At 36.0% G+C, this 19,594-nt stretch overlaps 1 protein-coding gene and 1 long non-coding RNA gene across 3 annotated transcripts; one reads left to right on the top strand and one right to left on the bottom strand.

Annotated features, from left to right (window-relative positions):
- Positions 1–5,548: 5,548 nt before the first annotated feature.
- On the top strand, positions 5,549–12,119 carry TIC (time for coffee). Of its 2 annotated transcripts, none has more exons than XM_028080658.2 (12): positions 5,549–5,948; positions 6,067–6,477; positions 6,578–6,717; positions 6,812–7,079; positions 7,161–7,548; positions 7,673–7,733; positions 7,825–7,896; positions 7,971–8,247; positions 8,370–8,436; positions 8,535–8,601; positions 8,691–9,056; positions 9,161–12,119. In XM_028080658.2, the coding sequence occupies exons 1-12, from the start codon at positions 5,855–5,857 to the stop codon at positions 11,492–11,494; spliced, it is 4,545 nt and encodes a 1,514-aa protein (XP_027936459.1). In that variant the 5' UTR covers positions 5,549–5,854; the 3' UTR covers positions 11,495–12,119. The 2 variants fall into 2 exon arrangements, with proteins under 2 accessions (XP_027936459.1, XP_027936458.1); XM_028080657.2 differs by having other exon boundaries at positions 8,532–8,601.
- Positions 12,120–15,233: 3,114 nt separating this feature from the next.
- On the bottom strand, positions 15,234–16,215 carry LOC146884885 (uncharacterized). Its single transcript, XR_014983885.1, has 2 exons — positions 15,913–16,215; positions 15,234–15,805 (listed from the first exon to the last, which is right to left on the bottom strand). It is a non-coding gene; the product is annotated as an uncharacterized LOC146884885 (long non-coding RNA).
- Between the last annotated feature and the right edge of the window lie 3,379 nt (positions 16,216–19,594).

The following is a 19,594-nucleotide window of genomic DNA, read 5'->3' as shown; positions in this document are numbered from 1 at the left end:
TTTTTTGAAACTTCCTTGACCTTTATGAATTATGAGTTATTAATATTCAATTCATTTAAATTATTCATTTTTTTTTCTAAATATTAAAGAAAAGAAAATATAAAGGTTGCATCAAACCTTCAAAAAGTTCTGTCGGTTTACATTAAAATTATAAAACTGAAGAATTAAATAAAGGATTGAATGAAAGGTGAATATTTGTTTATAAACTGCAAAATATGTACTGGTAGCAGACACAAGTGGACAAATTGCGAAGGGTTATAACTTTTACATAAAGAACTGAAAGATACTTAAGGGATTGATGCTTACTAGGATTTGGGCTGCCACATGTACTCTTCCTATTGGTTACTTTAGATACCTATACCTCTTCACCAACCCCATTTCTCTCACGTGCTGGTATAAATCTGTATAACAAATGTTTACTCATTTTCTTATTTGATTTCAACAACAGTGAAGGTTATCATGGATGCTTTTTTACGAGCTTAATTACAAACAAAAAACATACTTAGAACGGAAATATATGTCATCAAGAACACTATAGAATCGGAGAAAGAATAATACTTTTGAGATATGTTTGGTTGATGAGAAATGATGGCAAAGAGTAGAAAAAGTAAATTAAAATACAAAAATATAAATATTATTCATATAAAACTAGTGAAGAGAAAAAAAAGGTGAAACATTTTCTTTTTCATAAATATGCATGATAATTCAGTAAACTTTCACTAGAAAGTTAATTGTGTTATTATTACCTTTCTTTCTATACAATTAAAAAGAGAAATGTAATGATTTTAATAATGATGGAGAAATTAATTATTATCTATAAAAATATAAACGTAATTTCAATTATATTATAGGTATTAATTAAAAATCCTAATTTATGTTGAAAAAAATATTTGTGTTGGTTAATGTTGACTAAAAACTAAATAATTTCAATCTTTACCGGCTAAGAAATAACTTAATTATCACCCATAAAAATAACTTCATGGACATTAAATAAATCATCTAAAAAACTGTTTTGTAATTAATTGAAAAACATTGCTTACATGATACAAATTTGTAATTAATGTTATAGGATAAATAACACTATTTATACTAATAAATGAATAACTTTCGTGTGACAACAAAAAAGTGAATTTGACAATAATTTAGACCAAGTCAGTTGATGATCTTCAAATTGATGTCAAGTCAATAAGATATGGAACAAAACTGAAAGACCAAGAATACAATGACTTGTTAATATTTAAGTCAATATGAGTAAAAATATAAAAATAATAAATATGGAAAATACAAAATATCATACATTTTTTAATTCTTATATTTTTTATAATAAAAAATTTATTAAAAAAAGCTTTTAACTTTTATCTAGATAATATGATTTACTTTTTAGTATTTAAAATTGTATATAAAATAAATTACATTTATACATTTCTATCCATTATCCATATTTGATGCCTTGTATTACTTTTGTCCCTTTTGAAATGCCTTTGAATTATATCTTTACTAGAGTTTCATCTTTAACCATGTTTATTTCTATATGGTTGATCTGAATTTGTTTGTTCAAATATTTTAGATATATGTACAGTAAAATGAAAATATTTGTCGACTTTTATAGAGTTTAGATATTAATATTTTTTCATAGATCATAAACAGTTTAAACATTTATTACATTAACACATTAATTAGTATATAAGCAAATGAAAATAGGAAAATACATTATATAAATAATTATATTGGTGAATATTTGTATCTCATTGAAATGAAAAATAAAATAAGCAAAGAAAAATATCGATATATATATTACAAAATATGAACATATCTCTTACACATAGATAATAATATAACTTAGAGAAATGACAAACTTGTCATGCGAATACTTTATTTATATATATATATATATATATATATATATATATATATATATATATATATTCATATTCATGTAGGCATAAAAAACAATTAAAACCATATTAATGATGGTTTTGATTTTGGACACAGCTATGTTCATGTGAACTCATATTCTCTCTCCGTATGTTATATAAGCTAATTAATTCATTGCGTAAAATAATTCAACTATGTAACTATTAATATTAATACATATACAAAATAATTAATTGTGTAAAATTATGTAATTATGCAACTATTAATATTAATAGTAATATAAGGTTAGGATTAAATTATGTAAAAAATATTACAATTTCACATAATCATAATTTTTTTAAAAATATTATTTTTTATTTATTTTATCAAATGAAAAAAATACAATAAGTATGAACAAATTTATTATAATAATTATTGTATTTTGTTAAATATTTATATGCATGTGATGCTAGGTCTGAGTAAAATATTTGCAATGATAAATTTAAATAAATTCATGATAAAATTGAACAAATGATAGTGTCGTATAATGTTAGATAAATAGAATTAAGTAAAACAAACAATTGCAGTGGAGACGGTTAAGAATTTTATGAATATCTAACTTAATTTAAGTTTATATTTTAATATTTGTAAATATGTAGGTATATTTTAATTTTAATTTTTGGTGTGATATTTTTGTTAAAATTTAACAATAAGTATAAATCATAATCTATTATAATAATCGTTATTAAAATCACATTTTTTAAATAAACATTCATTACATGTATTTTATTTATTAAAAAATTATTTTTTAATAAAAATTGACTTAATATAAACACGCAATTTGAATAATCAAACTCAATTAACTTGCAACCCAAATTAACTTACAATCCAGATAACTCATATCCGACTATTTCAATAAATTAAATGGTGAGATATAAATTTTAAAATACTAAAATTAAATTATACTTAATTGATCAAATGGATCTTGATCCAACCCACATTTATCACCACAGTCTTCCCATATTTATATAAAGCAAAAATAATACAAGATAAGGATGTATATAGTTAAGTATTTTTTTTTCTTATAAAATATATTAATTTGAAACATTACTATTTGGTAAGAAAGAAACAAGAATGGAATGCCCTTAACCCAAATCACTGATCTCACTTATCTTAAACAATAGAAAAAGTCTCAAGTTTAACTTGTAATTTTTGAATAAATATTCTAGAATCGATATATATTACAAATTAATTTTCTATAAACATAAAAAGAGCGTGTACATACTTATAATAATTTGTTTATATCATACTTCATTTTTTTTTTTACTACTTTTTCATTGTATCCCATACTTTATTTCATATTTTTGTTTCTATTATATTCGTTAAGAATGATAGAAAAGAAACCGTGCTAGAATTCCATTCTTATTTCAGATAGATTAATTATTGGAACTGATATTTTTTATTTATTTTTAAATAATGAAAGGGCCAATTCCACAAGAAATAGGTTGTTGGCTTCAAGTTATTTACTGATAGAGGCATGGCTTTTTGTGAAATCCTTTTCCACTGGCAAGGAATGGAGGTAAAATGTAAAAACACAGTCTAATCCAAAGATTGAGGTTAGGGCAAATCTGAGAATTGTTAAAACACTGACTCAGAAGAAGTGGTGTATGGATTCAATTTTTTAAATATGTAAATTAATAGTTAATGGAAAGTAAGTGAGTTATTAAATCGGAGTAATAAAGATTAATATAAATAGAAATAATAAGATTAGAAAAGGAAAGCGGAAGAGAGAGAAAGAGAGAAGAGTGACGCTGTGGTGACGGCTAGGGTTTTTTTTGATAGTGTCTACGGCACAAACGAAGCCACGTAGGCTATCTGAGGTAGCAGTTCCGGTGCACACATGGCAGAACTATGTGATTTGACGACAGTGAGTGAGCGAGAGAGTATGAAAGCACCCGCAAAACGACAACGTGTTAAGTGGGTCCATTCTGACGTGGCACATACTTAAAAATATAATATTTTATAATGAAAAGGTAGATACCTCCACTGACTTGTGCCTTATCAAATTAAATATGGTTTTATTATTTTACATTTTTCTTTCTAACACTTTCTCCGCATTCCACGCTGATATTAGACCTGTTTTTTAAGACCTGAAATAAAAATTAGTTTTGCCTTTTGGAGTTAAAATCAGAGAAGCAGAGTCTCCGCCCGGTGACGCTATCTTTTCCTGCATTTGTTGGTTTACAATCGAGATAGATATTTACCTCATCAAAACCGGAACCAAGTGTAACCAATACCAATATCCAACTCTACCAACGATCCTTCTCACAACCTCCACATGTTGCATAATTTCTCTGCCACGTTCCTCCAACCAAATCATTTTATTCAATTTCATTTTAAATTATTGTTATTGTTAAACATCACTCAAATATAGGTTTAAGTTAATCTCAATCATTTTTTTTAACCAGAGAACGTGTACATATGATTCTAAGGAATTCATTAAATTGCACGGACTTAAGCTTGAGGAGCGCGTGCATCAATTTGGTTTTGCTGTCTCTGTCTCTGCTTTATTTAATTACTAAACACATTTGGTTTTTAATTAATTGTTTATTTAGTTTTTAACTGCGGTGTAATTTTCAACAACTAGATACTACTATTAGATAAGTTTCATAAATATTTATGAATTGTTTAATGGTGGGACCCATGTACATGTCATGAAGCTACCACATCTCGCGAACGTGACAATTAGGCCAAAGGAGAGAAAATAATTTCTAGATCGGCAGCTATTGGTGGGGCCACGCTCCTTGGAAGTTCCGTGACCGTGACTCTGAGTTACTCTCGCTTCGGCGCATATCTAAACCGTCCAATTAGAAGCCTTCGACGGTGGAGATTGGGGTTTGACGATGGACGCGCCCGAACCTCTTGGTTTAGGTGCCATGTCGGACTCGCTGGTTCGTTGGAATCTGCTTGTTTTTTCAATGAATACCTAGTGCCACGTCGGACCCATCCAACGATGAAAAATCATGTGTTACTGATAACACCAGGATCTGGTCCGTAGAGCACAAATGCTTTTTTGGTTTTTTATTTATTTCAACGTGGGCCCTCTAGTGTAGTCTATTCTGAAATTACAAATATAAAATCTATATACAATCAATTAAAAAATTAGAGAAACTGGAAAGGGTAATAATGGAAGCAAATTAAAGAATTTGACCGGTGGAAACGATATTTTCTGCGGTCACCTAGATTCCTTGTGATGGTGGTGTCTCATGTTTGCTTTTACCAAAGTCCTGGCAACCGGTTATATCAGGTGACCCCTGGAGGTTTTTTCTTTTCCTAAAAAATAATTTCCCTGTTAACGTAACGGCAAAATAAAATTCAAAGTAGAAGACATTAATTTGTTGCATTAATTGAATAATTAAACAAAATGATATTATACCAAATTGGCAGTGAGTAAAGATTGGAAAGTTAGAGAGAGAAGTGGACAGGTGGAGGTGATGCGCTGAAAAGGTTAAAAGGTGTAATGCATGAGTGGTGAGATGGACGGTTGAGGTGTTGCCATGATGTCATGAGGAAAGGGGATCCGTTGGATTGGTGGAGTAAAGAAGGGTGGGGATTGTAACAGGTGACGCGGTGGAGAATCGTGACCGTCCAGGAGTCTTTGGAGTGGGTTTGGCAGAGAGTGAAATAGCGGAAAGAGATGAGATTGGAGCACAAGAAGGGGAAGAAAGAGTGGTGCAGCCTCAGCAGCTAGAGGAAGAGAAGAAGAAGGGAAAACAAAGAGATAAGCAAAGCATAACATAGCAGTCCCCCCTAAGATCTCTCTGATAATTTTGATAACAGGAAAAGAGGATCTTTTGTGGAGAGAATCAAATTTGAGGGGTTGAAAATATCAAATATCAAATTTCTCTCTCCGTGTCTGCGAATTTGGGGTGCAGGTGATTATGGTTGTTGATGAGAGGGTGTAGCTGATTCGGCGGAAAGAGAGGATTTTTGTTGTGGAATGGACAGGATTAGAGAAGCCAGAAGAAGCACTATGGCCGCTAATGGTTTAACCAGAAGAAGGCACAGAACTAACAGTCTCAGAGACTCACCAGGTTCGCAATTCTCTTCCAGATCTCAATAGCCTCCCAACCCTTCCCTCGCTTCCTTTTCCTTTGATTCTGACGATGTTTCGCTGTTCTCTTTTCTTTTCTATTTTTTTGTTCTGTGCAGAGGAAGATGGAACGATGGAGCTTCAAGAGCCATCGAGGTTGCGAGATCGAGGAGGGACTGGGAAAAAGGATCGAGATCGCGAGAGGGACAGGGACAGGGAGAGGGAGAGAGATCGATTGGGTCGGAGCAAGAAGAGAAGAGGAGATAGGTTGATGCATAGCAGCAGAGAAGATGGCGTAGAAGACACTTCGGAAGAGAGTATCAACGATGAAGATGACGATGACGACGAGGATGGCGGCGGCGGCAGTGGTAGCGCCTCAGTCAGAATGCTTCCGCTCAACCCCTCCTCGCTCTCCAACCACCATCGGAAGAGCTTCCCTCCGGCGAAAGTTTTTAGACCAACGCCGCCGTCGACGTGGAAGGCCGCCGATGAGATGATCGGAGTCTCCGTCCCGCGGAAAGCACGCTCCGGTAAAAACCGCAAAATCGCCTCAATTCAGAAACGCTCACTGAATTCGCCGCGTTTCGATGCGCTCACCTTTCTTCTCGTTTTTTCTGTTTCTGTTCGCAGCGTCTACGAAGAGGTCGCACGAATGCTGGGCTTCGAGCGGCAGTGGAATCGTTGCGGAGCAAAATCACCGACAGCCGTCGACCTCCCCTGTGAGGGCGGGCTCGCCTTCCTCGTCTAACGCCTCGGTTAGAAAGAAGATAGTGAGTTCCAGAATCCGGGTGTGAGAATCTCACTGTGGTGTGGTGTGTTGGTATTGATGTAAGTGTGCTAACAGTGTTGTTTTGATGAGTGTAGAAGCAGAATGGAGGAGCCAAGTTTCGACCACCCAAAACGACGACGTCGAAGCCGTCTTCTTCGGCGCAGGAAGAGATCGAAATAGAGATCGCGGAAGTCTTGTACGGCATGATGAGACAGCCTCAGGGACCGTCGAAACAAGAAATCATCGCCAACGAATCCTCTAAGTTTGATTCCCGAGAACCCAATAAATCTTCCACCGATGCAAAGTCACCGATCTCCAACCCGCAAAATTCGAGCTCTTCTGCCACACCCATGTCTGCTGTTGGTGCGACTTTCTCTCGGCAATTTTTTTTTTTGTTGCTTTTTTGGTTTCTTATTGACAGTTCTTTCGGATTTAACTTTGCAGCTCCGAAGAGGAAACGACCGCGACCGGTGAAGCACGAGGATGAGAATCCGTCGAGCTTGAGCGTCCGGAGCAGTCCCATTTCGTCAACGACGAAGGCTGAGAGCGATCAGCCTTCAAAGATTGAAAACTTTTCTTCTAATTTAGATAAGAACGTTGGGTCCGTTACAGAGGCGATCAATCTGGTGAATTCTCAAACGGTTCCGGCTTCGTCGGAGCCGGTGAAGCCAGAAACCAACGCTTCGTTGGAGTCTAAGCAGGCGACGGAGGAAGCGGAGAAGCAGAAAGACGTGGGGTTGAGTGAGGTGGTGGTGCCTCAGTCGCCCAAGAAGGAATCTCCTATACGACAAGTAGCAGATGATGACCGTGAAGATGTGAAAGTGACTAAAGCGTGAGCAGCATCGACTTTTATTACTCTTTCTTTTTCGTTTTTTCTTTAATCATTCAGCCTTTTGTGTTGAGTTCGCGCTGAATGTGAATCCTGATCTTTCTTTATTGATATTTTGGTTCTTCAGGAATCCATCTATATCCGAGAGTGAAAATCAGTGGGAGGAGAAGTTCCCGATAGATCTGATGGTGCTTATAGTTTTCTTCCTAATCTGTCTCTGATATTCCGTTTTTTTTCTTTATAATTGATTTTCATCGGTGGGATACTTTTTTTTTTCAGGCACCACCTCCTCCCTTGAGGTCTTCTCCGGAAAGGGATGTGGAGAATAATTTGGTGGTTGACGCAGAAAAGGTAAGTGGGCCATGTATTAGCTATGGAATCTTTCCGTATAAGAATCAGTACTTAAGGAGTTTGGGTTTGTTCAGGAAGCGAAGCCTATGGTGAAGGAAGACGAGAAAGCACTGAGAATGAACAAGGAAGAAGCAATGGCTATTGAAATGGAGAAAGTGAAAGCAAAGGCCGAAGAAACTGATTCACAGAGAGCGGGTCTTGTGCAGAAAGAAAGAGGAATTGACTTGCAGCTTGATTTGGAGAAAGCTGAAAGGGTGGATCCAATTGGCAATGTCGGTAGCATGGTTAACAAGAAGCAGCAACATCAGAACGTTCAGAGGCAGCAGCAGCAAACAAATTCAGAGAAAAATGGTACTACCAGTTTTGAAGCTAACAATGCCTGTGTTCTTCTTCTGGCTTTCTTCACTTCCCTCTTTTTTTCTTCTTTTTTTTGGTGCCTTATTTGGTTTCTCTCTTCTTCTCCCTATTTCCAGTTCAACCCAATTCTCTGCCTCTACCGTTGTCTGTTCCCAGCTGGCCTGGCGGGCTTCCTCCCATGGGGTACGGCGATAGATCAATTATTGTGTTTACTGTTGTTTCAGATATTTGTACTATTGTGGAAATTTGACGTGATCCTCTTCTCATCTCATTATTAGCAGATATATGACCCCTCTGCAAGGAGTGGTATCCATGGATGGAACTACCGTGACATCTGCAGCTATACCAGTATGTGCTTTTATGTTCCCTCTTAAAAATTACTTGATTATCAAACGAAGTGAATGGAACTCTTAATAAATTTTCTTTAAAATTTGCAGCCTCCTCATGTTCTTTTTAATCAGCCTCGGCCGAAAAGGTGTGCAACCCACTGCTACATTGCTCGGAATATATTGTATCACCAGCAAATTGCAAGGATGAATCCATTCTGGCCAGCAGCAGCAGGTTCTGCATCGCTGTATGGCGCCAAGCCTAGCAATCTTAATGTTGTGCCCTCCACAGAGTTGCACGGCAATGTCTCCGCCAGGGCTACAAATTCTTCTCAGGAGAAAGGGCACGGTATTTCGATGTTTACAGGACATATGCAGAAGGATAAAGCCTCTCAACCTGCCAATGTGGATAATTCATCAAGAAAGCAAATTTTGCTACAGCAAGCTCTACCCCCAGGAGCACCTAGTAATATCTTGGTATGATTTATCTATCTTCTAAAACTGTAAACGCTTTTTGTCTTCCCCCTTCTGTCTTGTATTTTATTTTTTTTAATTTATTTGTGCTTTGTCACAAATTTCAGCATGGCCCTGCTTTCATATTCCCACTGAATCAGCAGCAAGCGGCCGCCGCTGCATCTGTTAGGCCTGGATCTGTGAAGTCATTGCCAGTTTCAAGCAATGGAACACCATCCAGTGTCTCCAATTCGGCCCCTCCTAATGCTTCTGGCACAGGTGCTGCTGCTGCGGCTGCCCCAACAATGAGTTTCAGCTATCCAAATATGCCTGGCAATGAAACTCCGTACTTGGCCATTCTGCAGAATAATGCTTACTCATTTCCTATTCCAGCACATGTTGGTGGTCCACCTGGGTACCGTGGGACTCCCCATGCCCAGGCCTTTCCATTCTTCAATGGCTCATTCTATTCTTCTCAAATGATACATCCTTCACAGATTCAGCAGCAGCAAATTCCTGCTCAGTCACAGCAGAACCAACAGGTCCATCAAAATACCAGTATGTCTAGTGGATCCTCCTCTTCTCAGAAGCAGCATGCCCAAAATCAACAACAGAAGCCTAATAATAATGCTACTGGATCCAATGGGGTCGGAAGCTTGCAAGGCTTTCCTGTCTCCAAAAACCCACCATCACAGCCACTACAGTTGCAGCAGCAACCTCAGCAGAGGCCGAATCATCACACTTCTCATCCAGCTCGCCAAATTGAGTATGAGATGGGCGGTGAAGACAGTCCATCCACTGCTGACAGTCGTCTCACTCGTGCTACCATGAATATTTATGGGCAAAATTTTGCAATGCCTATGCAGACGCCGAACTTTGCTTTGATGACACCTGCCTCAATAAGTGGTGCAGGTTCCAATGGTGGTCACGCTGAGAAAAAGCAAGCTCAACAACACCCTGGTCCAAAGGCTGGAGGTGAAACAGCTCCTGCGTTTGCCATGTCATTTGCACCCATCAATGGAGCTTCTGGCGCCCCCGGTCTTGACCTCTCATCTATCGCACAAAATCATTCAATCATGCAGAGCAATCATAATTATCATATAATGGCAGCTGCACAAGCTGCCAGTGCCCAGTTGAAGAAAAATTATCATACCGCTGAGGAAGGGAAAAATGTTAATTCTTCTAATAATATAGACGAAGAGAGAAAAGCAATGTCCGGGAAAATTCCAGCAACAATGGGGCAATCCATCGCATTCGGAAGGCCAGACGTAACTGATCCTTCACTGGCGTCAATATCCGGTGGCAACAATGTCATTGATACCTCTGGTCGCAACCTCAACATCGGTTCTGCTTCTTCCCGGGCCTCTGCTTCTGTTATGCCTGCTGCCATCAGCACAAATGCAGCCACTACTCAGCAACAGATGCAGCGAAATCAGCAGCAAATTCTTCAGCATCAGAAGCAGAGCCAATTTGCAGCTGCCGCTGCAGCCACCGCTCGCACCAAGACCCCATCAAGCAATGGCAATGTGTACTCTGATAACCTCCCTTCTACATCTTCAATGGCAACCAAGTTTCCTAATGCGGTATCGGCGTTTCCTCAGAGCAGCAGCGCCGTGGGTCATTCCACTCAGTGGAAGAACAATGTAAGGGCAACAACCACTTCGCAGTCACCTCCATCCATGGCTTCAACTACACCAGCGTCGTCAGTCAAAAATCTTCCACAGCAGCAGGCTCGTTCCCAGCAACCTCATACCCAAATTTCTTTTGCAACAAATCCCAAATCATCCACAGCACAAGTGCAACCTGCAAGTTCCACCCAGTCCCCATCTCCCCCAGTCATGGTTGGTTCACCAACCACTTCTTCAATGTCCAAAAACACTGGTAGCCCAAGGACAACTTCTGCTTCAACAGCCAGCAATAAGATAAGCCAAAGTTCTTCCTTGTCCTCCCAGCAAGCCAAGAACACTGCTGTGCCTGCTCGAAAATCGTCACCTGTTGGTGGCAGGAATGTGCCGTCAATACTGAATGTCCCTCAGCTAACTCCCTCTTCCAGCACTGGGAGTAAATCCCAACTGCCACAGCAGCAGCAAAAGCAGCAGCAGCAGATATCAAAGCAAGCATTGCCACAGGCCCAACTTTTCTTCTCAAATCCTTACGTGCATTCACAATCCAACAGCTCCACTTCCAGCACCACTGTTCCAAGTAATTATTATCTGCCACGGCGTGGCCCTGAGCAGATGCAGCGATCGGGTTCTTCCGGCAATTCCCCTGCCGCAAACAATGTGAAAGGCAGCAGTGCCTTGCCTACACAGGGGCTTTTGCATCCCGCACAGTTTGCTGCAATGCAACCCTCTGGGAGCCACCCTCAGTTTGTTCCTACTGGCTTTTCTTATGCTCATGTTCATTCTGTGCCCTCGGTTCAAGTGAAGCCAGCGGAGCAGAAACAACCTGCGGGTGAGTAGAGAATGATATATCCATTGGTTGCTCACCCCTGTGCTTGCGGGGATCAAAGAAGAAAACCAGCTTGAGTGAATCATGTGAATTGGCATATGATTTTGAAGTGAAAGAAGGGGTCGTCTCCATGGTGGGGGGAAGTGTTATGCTGATGCAGCTTTGAGCAGAAGTGGAAGGAGCTGGCTGGAAGATAGAGAATGAATTGGATTGGTAAAAATTTTGGATGGGGAAATCGACCAGACCATTGATGTGCCCGAATTGTGTTTAGTAATTTGTTTGTGCCCTTGTGTTTATAATCTGACAAGGTTGATGGTGAAGTCTAATCAAAATTCGATTGGTTTTTTATAAGAATGTGGTTGATATGGTGGGGGAAAAAAGATGGAGGAAAGGAAGGGAAAGAACCACCTTTTCTTCTTTTGGGGATGTAATGGAGTTTACCTACATGTTCTTTCTCCTCTTTTTCTTTTTCTTTTATTTTTTATTGTCTTCTAGGGCTACTAGAGCAGCAAACATCTTTTTGACAAAGTGTATGTGGGGGAAGGATGAATATGTACGTGGGTGGCTGATCATATATATTATAGTAACCCTCAATTTATTTTTTTAATTTATAGATGAAAAACATGATTTCCCTGATTCCTGCATCGGTTTGGTTTGGTTTGGTTTGGTTTGGCCCGAGTGGTGGTGAAAAATTGAGTGGGCGGAGACACAGAAAAGCAATAGGAAGAGGAAATAGAGAGATAAGTGAAATTGAATGGGAAGACTAGAAAGGATGGTTTGTTGGTTGGTTGGTTGGTTGGTTTTGCGCAAGGATGGCGTGGTCCTGATCATGTGGTAAAGATAGGCACAAAGTTCCACCGAGTTAGACAATTTCCTCTGCTTTCCTCAGCTGAGATGTGTGGTCTTTACTGTCAACATCGCACACGTGGCTGACGGATTTATAGCAGATGTCTAACTATTCTCTCGGAATTATCATTTCATATAATATAATATAATTTATTATTGTCATTATAAAATGAGATTAAATGTTGGTAGTAGTAGTAGTAGGGTAGCCTCTTTTTCCTTCCACGTAATAAGAGAAAATTGCTTTCCATGCTTACCCTCCATGCCATCGAGGTCCCCACTCCAGCAATCACACCGCTTAAAGCACCAACACATTATTGCGGGTCCTCACATCCCACCTGTCACAATGTCAAAATCCTCTCCCTTTTACACGTGTTTCCAATCTCTCTATTTTTTTTTTTCTTTTCATCTCTTAATCTAATCCACCCTCTTAAATCTAATCCTAATCTCATTTTAATACCATCAACAATTGCCAAACCTCAAGCTAGAGACACAGTGAAGTGACGTGGATTTCTTTTTAAATATCCCTTTTCCATCGCCATAAAGGGGATGGATCTACTTCTTCCCTGTGCTGAAATGGCAGAAAAGAACTTTTAATTTAAAATAATAATAATAATAAAAAGGTGGAGTGCGTAAATATTAGATAATGATAATAATATTAGAGGAATTTGAGAGTGAAAGGTTTATTGAGTGATTCATTTATTCACTTATCTGTTTGTTTTTTGAGGGGCCAAAGATAAAGCATAGAGATCTTGAGTTGGTTCCCTCTTGATAAACCGAAAAAGACAATATTTTGTGTCCTTTTCCGTTTGAGAGGGACCCATGAAAGGAATCAATTAATGGAATAAGCAAAGTCCCCATGCCATGCCCCTCTCTCCATTACCAATTTGTGAACACTGAAAGATAAGCCTCAATCTCACCACACCTAAAATCAACTATGACTTATCGCACCTTCCTGTCCCCACTCCAAAAACTCTTTTCCTTTCTATTTTTTAATCATTATTTATGTTAGTTGAGCACCATACCCAGTATATATATATATATAACTCATCACACTCAACCTACATTTCAACTTTTCCCTTCCTCACATTTTCAAACCCCAACTCCCTACCTTTTCTCCTTCCACACCTATTTTCCCTTTTCAAACTACTCACACCATTGGCTACTCACTACATAACCATCCATAACTTTTCTTAACCAGTCTTCATAAATATGCCATTTCTACAACTTCAACATAAATTCATTTCTATATCTAGTGCTTATTTCAGATCATATCTTACTAGGAGCCTTGCAGAATTTTCAAAACAATTTCCACATCTTCAATTTTCTACATTATTAGGTACCTTCGTTGGAAAAAAAAAAAATACAAACCCATTCACCACTTCATGAATCGTGTAACGTGTAACATCGGATAGGGGTAAAACAGGGAAAACATCTTCAGACAATGAATAGTGACTTGCTTTCCATTGCAAGGTTATTGGTTTTGGACCTTCTTATGATGCATCCATCATCTCACTTACCTGCACTACATCGCAAACCTATTTCTCTTCCCAATTTTGACTGATGAGTTACATGTGATAAAAGTGCAATTCAGTTCCCTCATCCATTATTAATTCCCAATTTTCCTCGTTTGCTTGAGTATTTATCATGATTTGGTTAACGAAAATATATTTCATTTAAGATTAATTAATTATCTCTTAATTTAAGTACACATTGTTAAATTGGACAAGAGTGAAAAGGAGAAAAAAATGAATAGAACTGTGAAGAAACGGTATCCACAAATTATTTTGGGTTGTAGGAGTACGTTTTTTTAATGTGATGTAAGGTGTTTGTCTCCATTTGTTACATATCCATGGTGAGTCATTGAATGCATGATTAGTGAGGGGGAAGAATAGACGTATGGTGAAGAAAAAGTAATCGCAATGAAAAGGAAGAGTACTGTTGTATTTCTCTTTTCCCTATTCATTGAAGCTAAAGAGCAAATAAATGCATATATACAATGAGTGTGAAAAGAAGGAGATTGCAGATATTAAATGGATGAAGAAAGATGTGTGTGGGGTACCCCACAGCATAAATAATAAAGATGCGAGGCCTAATTGGAAGGTCCATGCATTTAAGGCAAAGAGGTGAGTCCACGTTGCAGGCGTTGTCTCCATTAGGCGTTGTTGGTGGCAACTTCAAAAGTTTTTATATTTAATAGTATGAATGAAGGGACAAAGTAATGGGTTAAAGCTTTGCCAACAATGTCTGAAAAGGAAATAAGAGAGGAGCTATTCACATGTGTTTTGGATAAATACTTGTCCTTTGATTACTTGAGAAAGTGGAACAAGCAGGCTCTACAGTTACACTGTGTGTGTGTGTGTGTCTCTCTGTGACACTCAAAATCTCACCTCTATCACCCTACTTAACAAAGTGTCGCCATAACTAATCATGGGGGTTCCACTTTTCAACTTCATTCAATAACAGTTTCAGAGAGAAATGAAAAAGGATTAATGGGGTAGAAAATGGTGGTGGGATCCTCACTTAAATTAATTAATAATTGTAATCGTAACTGAGAACAGAGAACAGAGAACAGATTCTTGACAAGATCTCATAGAGTGGCATAAATTGTGTTGGTGAGTGAGTTCCTTGAATTCAATGATTTCTAAATTGTAGTTGACCACAAATAGAGGGCAGATACTGAAAATATGGTCTTCAATTCAGACTAATTATTTTCTCCCAGTCCCTGTCAATCTCTCTTTCTGCACACTCAACTTGCACCCAGAAAGAATGGTCAACATAGAATACTAACCATAGGGGACCCTTCCCTTATCTAAACCATTGCCTTCTACTGTTGAAAAGAAATCGACCAAATGAATCCACTGCTCTACAATGACAAATAACCTTAATTTCCGGGTATGTCTCGACTTTGGATAAAAAACACACATCTTATTCAAATTTTTCCAACAAAGACATGGGGGGAACAGGTATGTAATGTAACTATTGCTCAACCATATTTGTTTCATTGCTCTTTTATATAAATTAACTATTTTAACCGTTAAATAATTTAATTTATACTTTTGCTTTTTTCCATGTTTAAACCTTAAAACGAGAAGAAATGGGTTTGACTATGGGAACTTGTGCTGAGACAGGGATCGAGAAAAGAAGGGAAACCGAAAACAGATTTTCTAACAGTCACTGGCAGAAGAAGTTGCAGGGTATTAAAATTCAGATCACCAATTATTTGTTGGATGCAAAGTTGTAAACTTGACCCTTCAAAAACCCACATCCGGTGAAAAAGATGAAGCCTTTAATGTACACCGTACATTTTATTTCTGTTCTGGAGCGTATGGTGGCCCTTGGCTGAAATGGGTAGATATTTTTAGGTGAGGCTTGGATTCTGAAGATCAAACCAAACCAAACCAAACCCATGACAGTGGTTTTTCAAACTTTGCCAAAAGATTGGTCCAGTTGGAACCAGATTCAACACACCCTGGTCACTGTTTGAAATCCAAAATGAAGCACATGAATCTATCTACCCCTTCCCCTCAAGAAAGAATCACAAAATGGTGTTAGAGTTTAAAAAGTTATCTCTGGAGTATCATACCTGCGTTTCCTCTCTCCCTTTAGCACCAAAACAGAAACCATTAAATAGAAAAAGGTAGAAATAATATGTGCAGTTTGGGGTAGGAGCTGAAAATGGGGTTCTCTTCGACCACCATAGACACAAGAGAGAAGAAAAGAGAAAAGAAACGGGTTACTTTCTGAGCAGTTGTTGCCCAGGAGCCACACAGCCACACGCATGATTTGATTTTGATGCAACATCTCTTTTCGCTTCTCCTCTGCGTATTTATATTTCGGAGAAAAGGCACAAATTCCATCCATATCCATCACTTGCAAGATTCTGACCTCTTTTTAAAACAAAAACAAAAGCTTTTCTATGTGTCATTGTATTTTTTTTTCTCATTTATTTATATTTCTTTTATTTTAATTGTGACATTTTTTTTAAAGGAAAATGATGATACTTTATATTGATGTATATGTTGTCCCAAAAAATCTCCTTTCGTTATTTTAAATGAGTATTTTTTTTTCTATTTATTTTAAATCCTTAAATTTAAATTTAACTTGTTCTTTGTTTACTATTTCTTAGCTTGTAACTCTCACTTTCCTCTTTCATTTTTCATTCTCAATCTACTCTAGATAAAGAAAAAAATTCCATACCTAGCTGAAAAAATTACTGGATAGCAAGAAGCAATAAAATAGTATTATTGTTTAATTAAGCACTTTTATACTAAAATTTATGATCGACATAATGATCGAAATTTAAAAACTTATAAGGACTGATATGATTTTAGTCATTATATTTAAATTTTCCTATAAATAAGGAACACATTTTTTTAATGGAAGAAAATTTACTTAGTAATCAATTTAGTTTCTTCACTACGGATTTATTTCCCTTTGTCACTTTCAATAAACACATAAATTTCTTAAGAAAGATATTTAAGATGTTAATAAGGAATAATTGAATTTTTAACCTAACAGTGAGCTCAGGTTATTAGATTATTTAACAAAAAATAATGTATTAATTCAAGAGATAAACTATATGTATAAGTTAAATTTATTTTAATTAATAATAATATACTGATAATAAAATTATTCTAGTTTAAATTTAATAATCGTAAAAATTATATATTTATAATATCAGGTTCAATAAACAATATTCCAATAAACAATTAATTTAAATTATTTAAAATTTTGAAATTCTTAAAACTGAATTATATTTTTTTACATAAGAATTATATAATATTGTGACTGTGAAGTTATTATCACTAGTATCGATAATTACTATTTTATTCAATATTTTGTCTTACAATTCTCATTAGTAATACACCATGTGTGATGTTACGAGGGAATAACCACTACTATCAAATCTAGCTCCATCAGTACAAATAATTGTTAAAGTTCTCATTCTTTCAGCATTATTTGGGGGATTTTCTCTTTAATGTATTCGCTGTCTTTTAAAATTGGGTAAATTTGTATGCATAAAATGATGTTCCTGATTTTGCACTACAATTTAATTCTTACAAGATCCTATTGGTCGCTGTGATCAAAGATTACTCCACAAAATCATATGGTGGACAAATAATTTGGAATGAGATGCGATCCAGAGGATACTGAGACTACATTCTCTCCTTTTTCTTCTCTTTTTCTTTTTTGTCCATACACAAGATTCTCTCAGATTAACACACATCTTAGTATCTATTTTTTTTTATTTTTCAGATGTGCCGATTGACATCCACTCATCTTCAACCACCATTTCTTATTCAACTCATTTAACTATGTTTGACTTCAAATGTTTATTAAAATTATATATCTCATTTAAATATAATTGCTTCACATGATCATATCAAATTTTTGCTTTGGTTTTTTATATAGTTTCTTTAAGAACGCAAAGAGACCCTACTTTAGCTCATATATTTGTATACTTCCTTATTTTAAAATATCTATCCATCTTTGAATTATTTTACTTTATATCTATCCGTTGCTTCTTTTATATACTATCTTATTCATGATTTTTATTAGTTTTTATAATTTCTTTAACAGATAATTTTCCCGCTGACATCAAACTGCAAAATAAATTATCTTTCATTTGTCCTTTTCTCTCACCTCTACGAAACACATAATAAGTTTTCATTAACTTCTTCTTACCTATAATTACACGTGTCTACGTATAATTATTATCGTATATTTTAAATTTTGTTTCATATTCATAAATAAACTATTTAATTCATATTAAAAACCATACTTTGATAAATATAAATAAAGTGTAAGTATGATACAATCAATTCATTAAAAAAATTAAAAGCCACACTTATGTATGAGCATGATTTATTAATTAGCTAAAAACATAAATTATATATATGTGTAAAATATCTTAATCTAGCATGATTAAGATGGGGTGGAAATATATAATTATGGATGAGTATAAAATGTTGCACTAAACAAAAAGTTAGTATGAAACGTCAGACAATGATAACGGAATCAATTAAGAGGACTAACTTCCAAGAAGTAGCAAATATATGAAGAAAATAATAGTATGAAACTTGTGTCCTCAGAATTATTGAAAAAAATAATGAAAATAGTGTATTAGCTAGAGACGGAACTAGAGACGGAAAGAGAAGAGTGGGGACAACTATTCAATGATGCGCTGCCCCACCATTAAATGCTGTTCCCAGCCCTTCCGCAGCTGCCGACCCTTCATTACCAGACTTACTCCCAGTAATTTTCATATTTTGTATATTAATTTTTTTAAAATATTTCAAAATCATGATCTGAATCAATCATGAATTTTTAGGTCATAATTTGCATTTTCATTTGAATTAATGTTTTTGCATAGGAACATGTCTTAATTATGACTTAAAATAATTATAGTGGTGTGAAAAAGGAGACAGGTATCACCTACCAAACATGCACACATATGACTCCTCAAACCTTTGTCTTACTTAAGCCTCGCAATTTCTACCAAACTCTATTCCGCCGCAAATATGATATGACAGTTTTTAGCAACTCCCGGGAAAACTTTTAAATTACCAACTTTAAAATCATTTATATGCATACATGAAATTTTGACTACTTCTCCTTTTGTACCCGAGTGAGTAATAAAATTGTCACTTCATACTTAACAACAACACAGATATTCACTCCACGACAACCACTCATATCAATAAAACAACATTTGGTATGTATCGTATCTTTAAAATCACATTTACGTGTCAAATTTCGCACCATCTCAATAGTCGTTTTAACAATCAAAAGCATTTTATATTTTGAATACATTGAATTTTGTTTCTAATTTAATATTACACACTTCTTCATTGTTCTGCTGCATTAGAGCAAAAACAAAAATTGACATTCTAAACATGTAAGCTTTGACCATCACCCCAATTTACAGTACCCAAAAGAAGTAATATTATAAGCCTATTATTATCAGGCTAATTTAGTAATCACAAGATAAACATGTATATGTAAATTATGTCTTAAATCTTGGATCTTTAATAATAATAAATATTTAATTTAAGGGTAGATGTTGTTGTTAACTTGGACTAATAGTCTGTTATTGCAGTGGTGAATTTTTAGATATATTCTTGTGTGGAACATTATATTGGTGAAAGATTTGGTCTTGTAAATTCTATGATTACATAATGTGTGCATGAGATAGTGCACCCAACACATCAGCCTCCAAAGGCCCAAACTTTGAAACCATGAGCACCTTCGGAGTGGCCAACGAT

The sequence above is a fragment of the Vigna unguiculata genome, chromosome 7, assembly GCF_037176805.1.
Source record: "Vigna unguiculata cultivar grain cowpea cultivar isolate G323 ecotype 2 chromosome 7, ASM3717680v1, whole genome shotgun sequence".
In the NCBI taxonomy this organism is placed as follows: Eukaryota; Viridiplantae; Streptophyta; class Magnoliopsida; order Fabales; family Fabaceae; genus Vigna; species Vigna unguiculata.
The sequence above is the reverse complement of the archived record's forward strand: the minus strand, read 5'-3'. Positions and strand labels throughout refer to the sequence as shown.

Bases quoted from the DNA above. Each gene is read 5' to 3' on its own strand.
- TIC (XM_028080657.2), top strand. From the start codon at position 5,855: ATGGACAGGATTAGAGAAGCCAGAAGAAGCACTATGGCCGCTAATGGT. The intron at 6,718-6,811 runs GTGAGTTCCAGA...TGATGAGTGTAG, and splicing joins CCTCGGTTAGAAAGAAGATA to AAGCAGAATGGAGGAGCCAA. The intron at 8,248-8,369 runs GTACTACCAGTT...CCCTATTTCCAG, and splicing joins AACAAATTCAGAGAAAAATG to TTCAACCCAATTCTCTGCCT.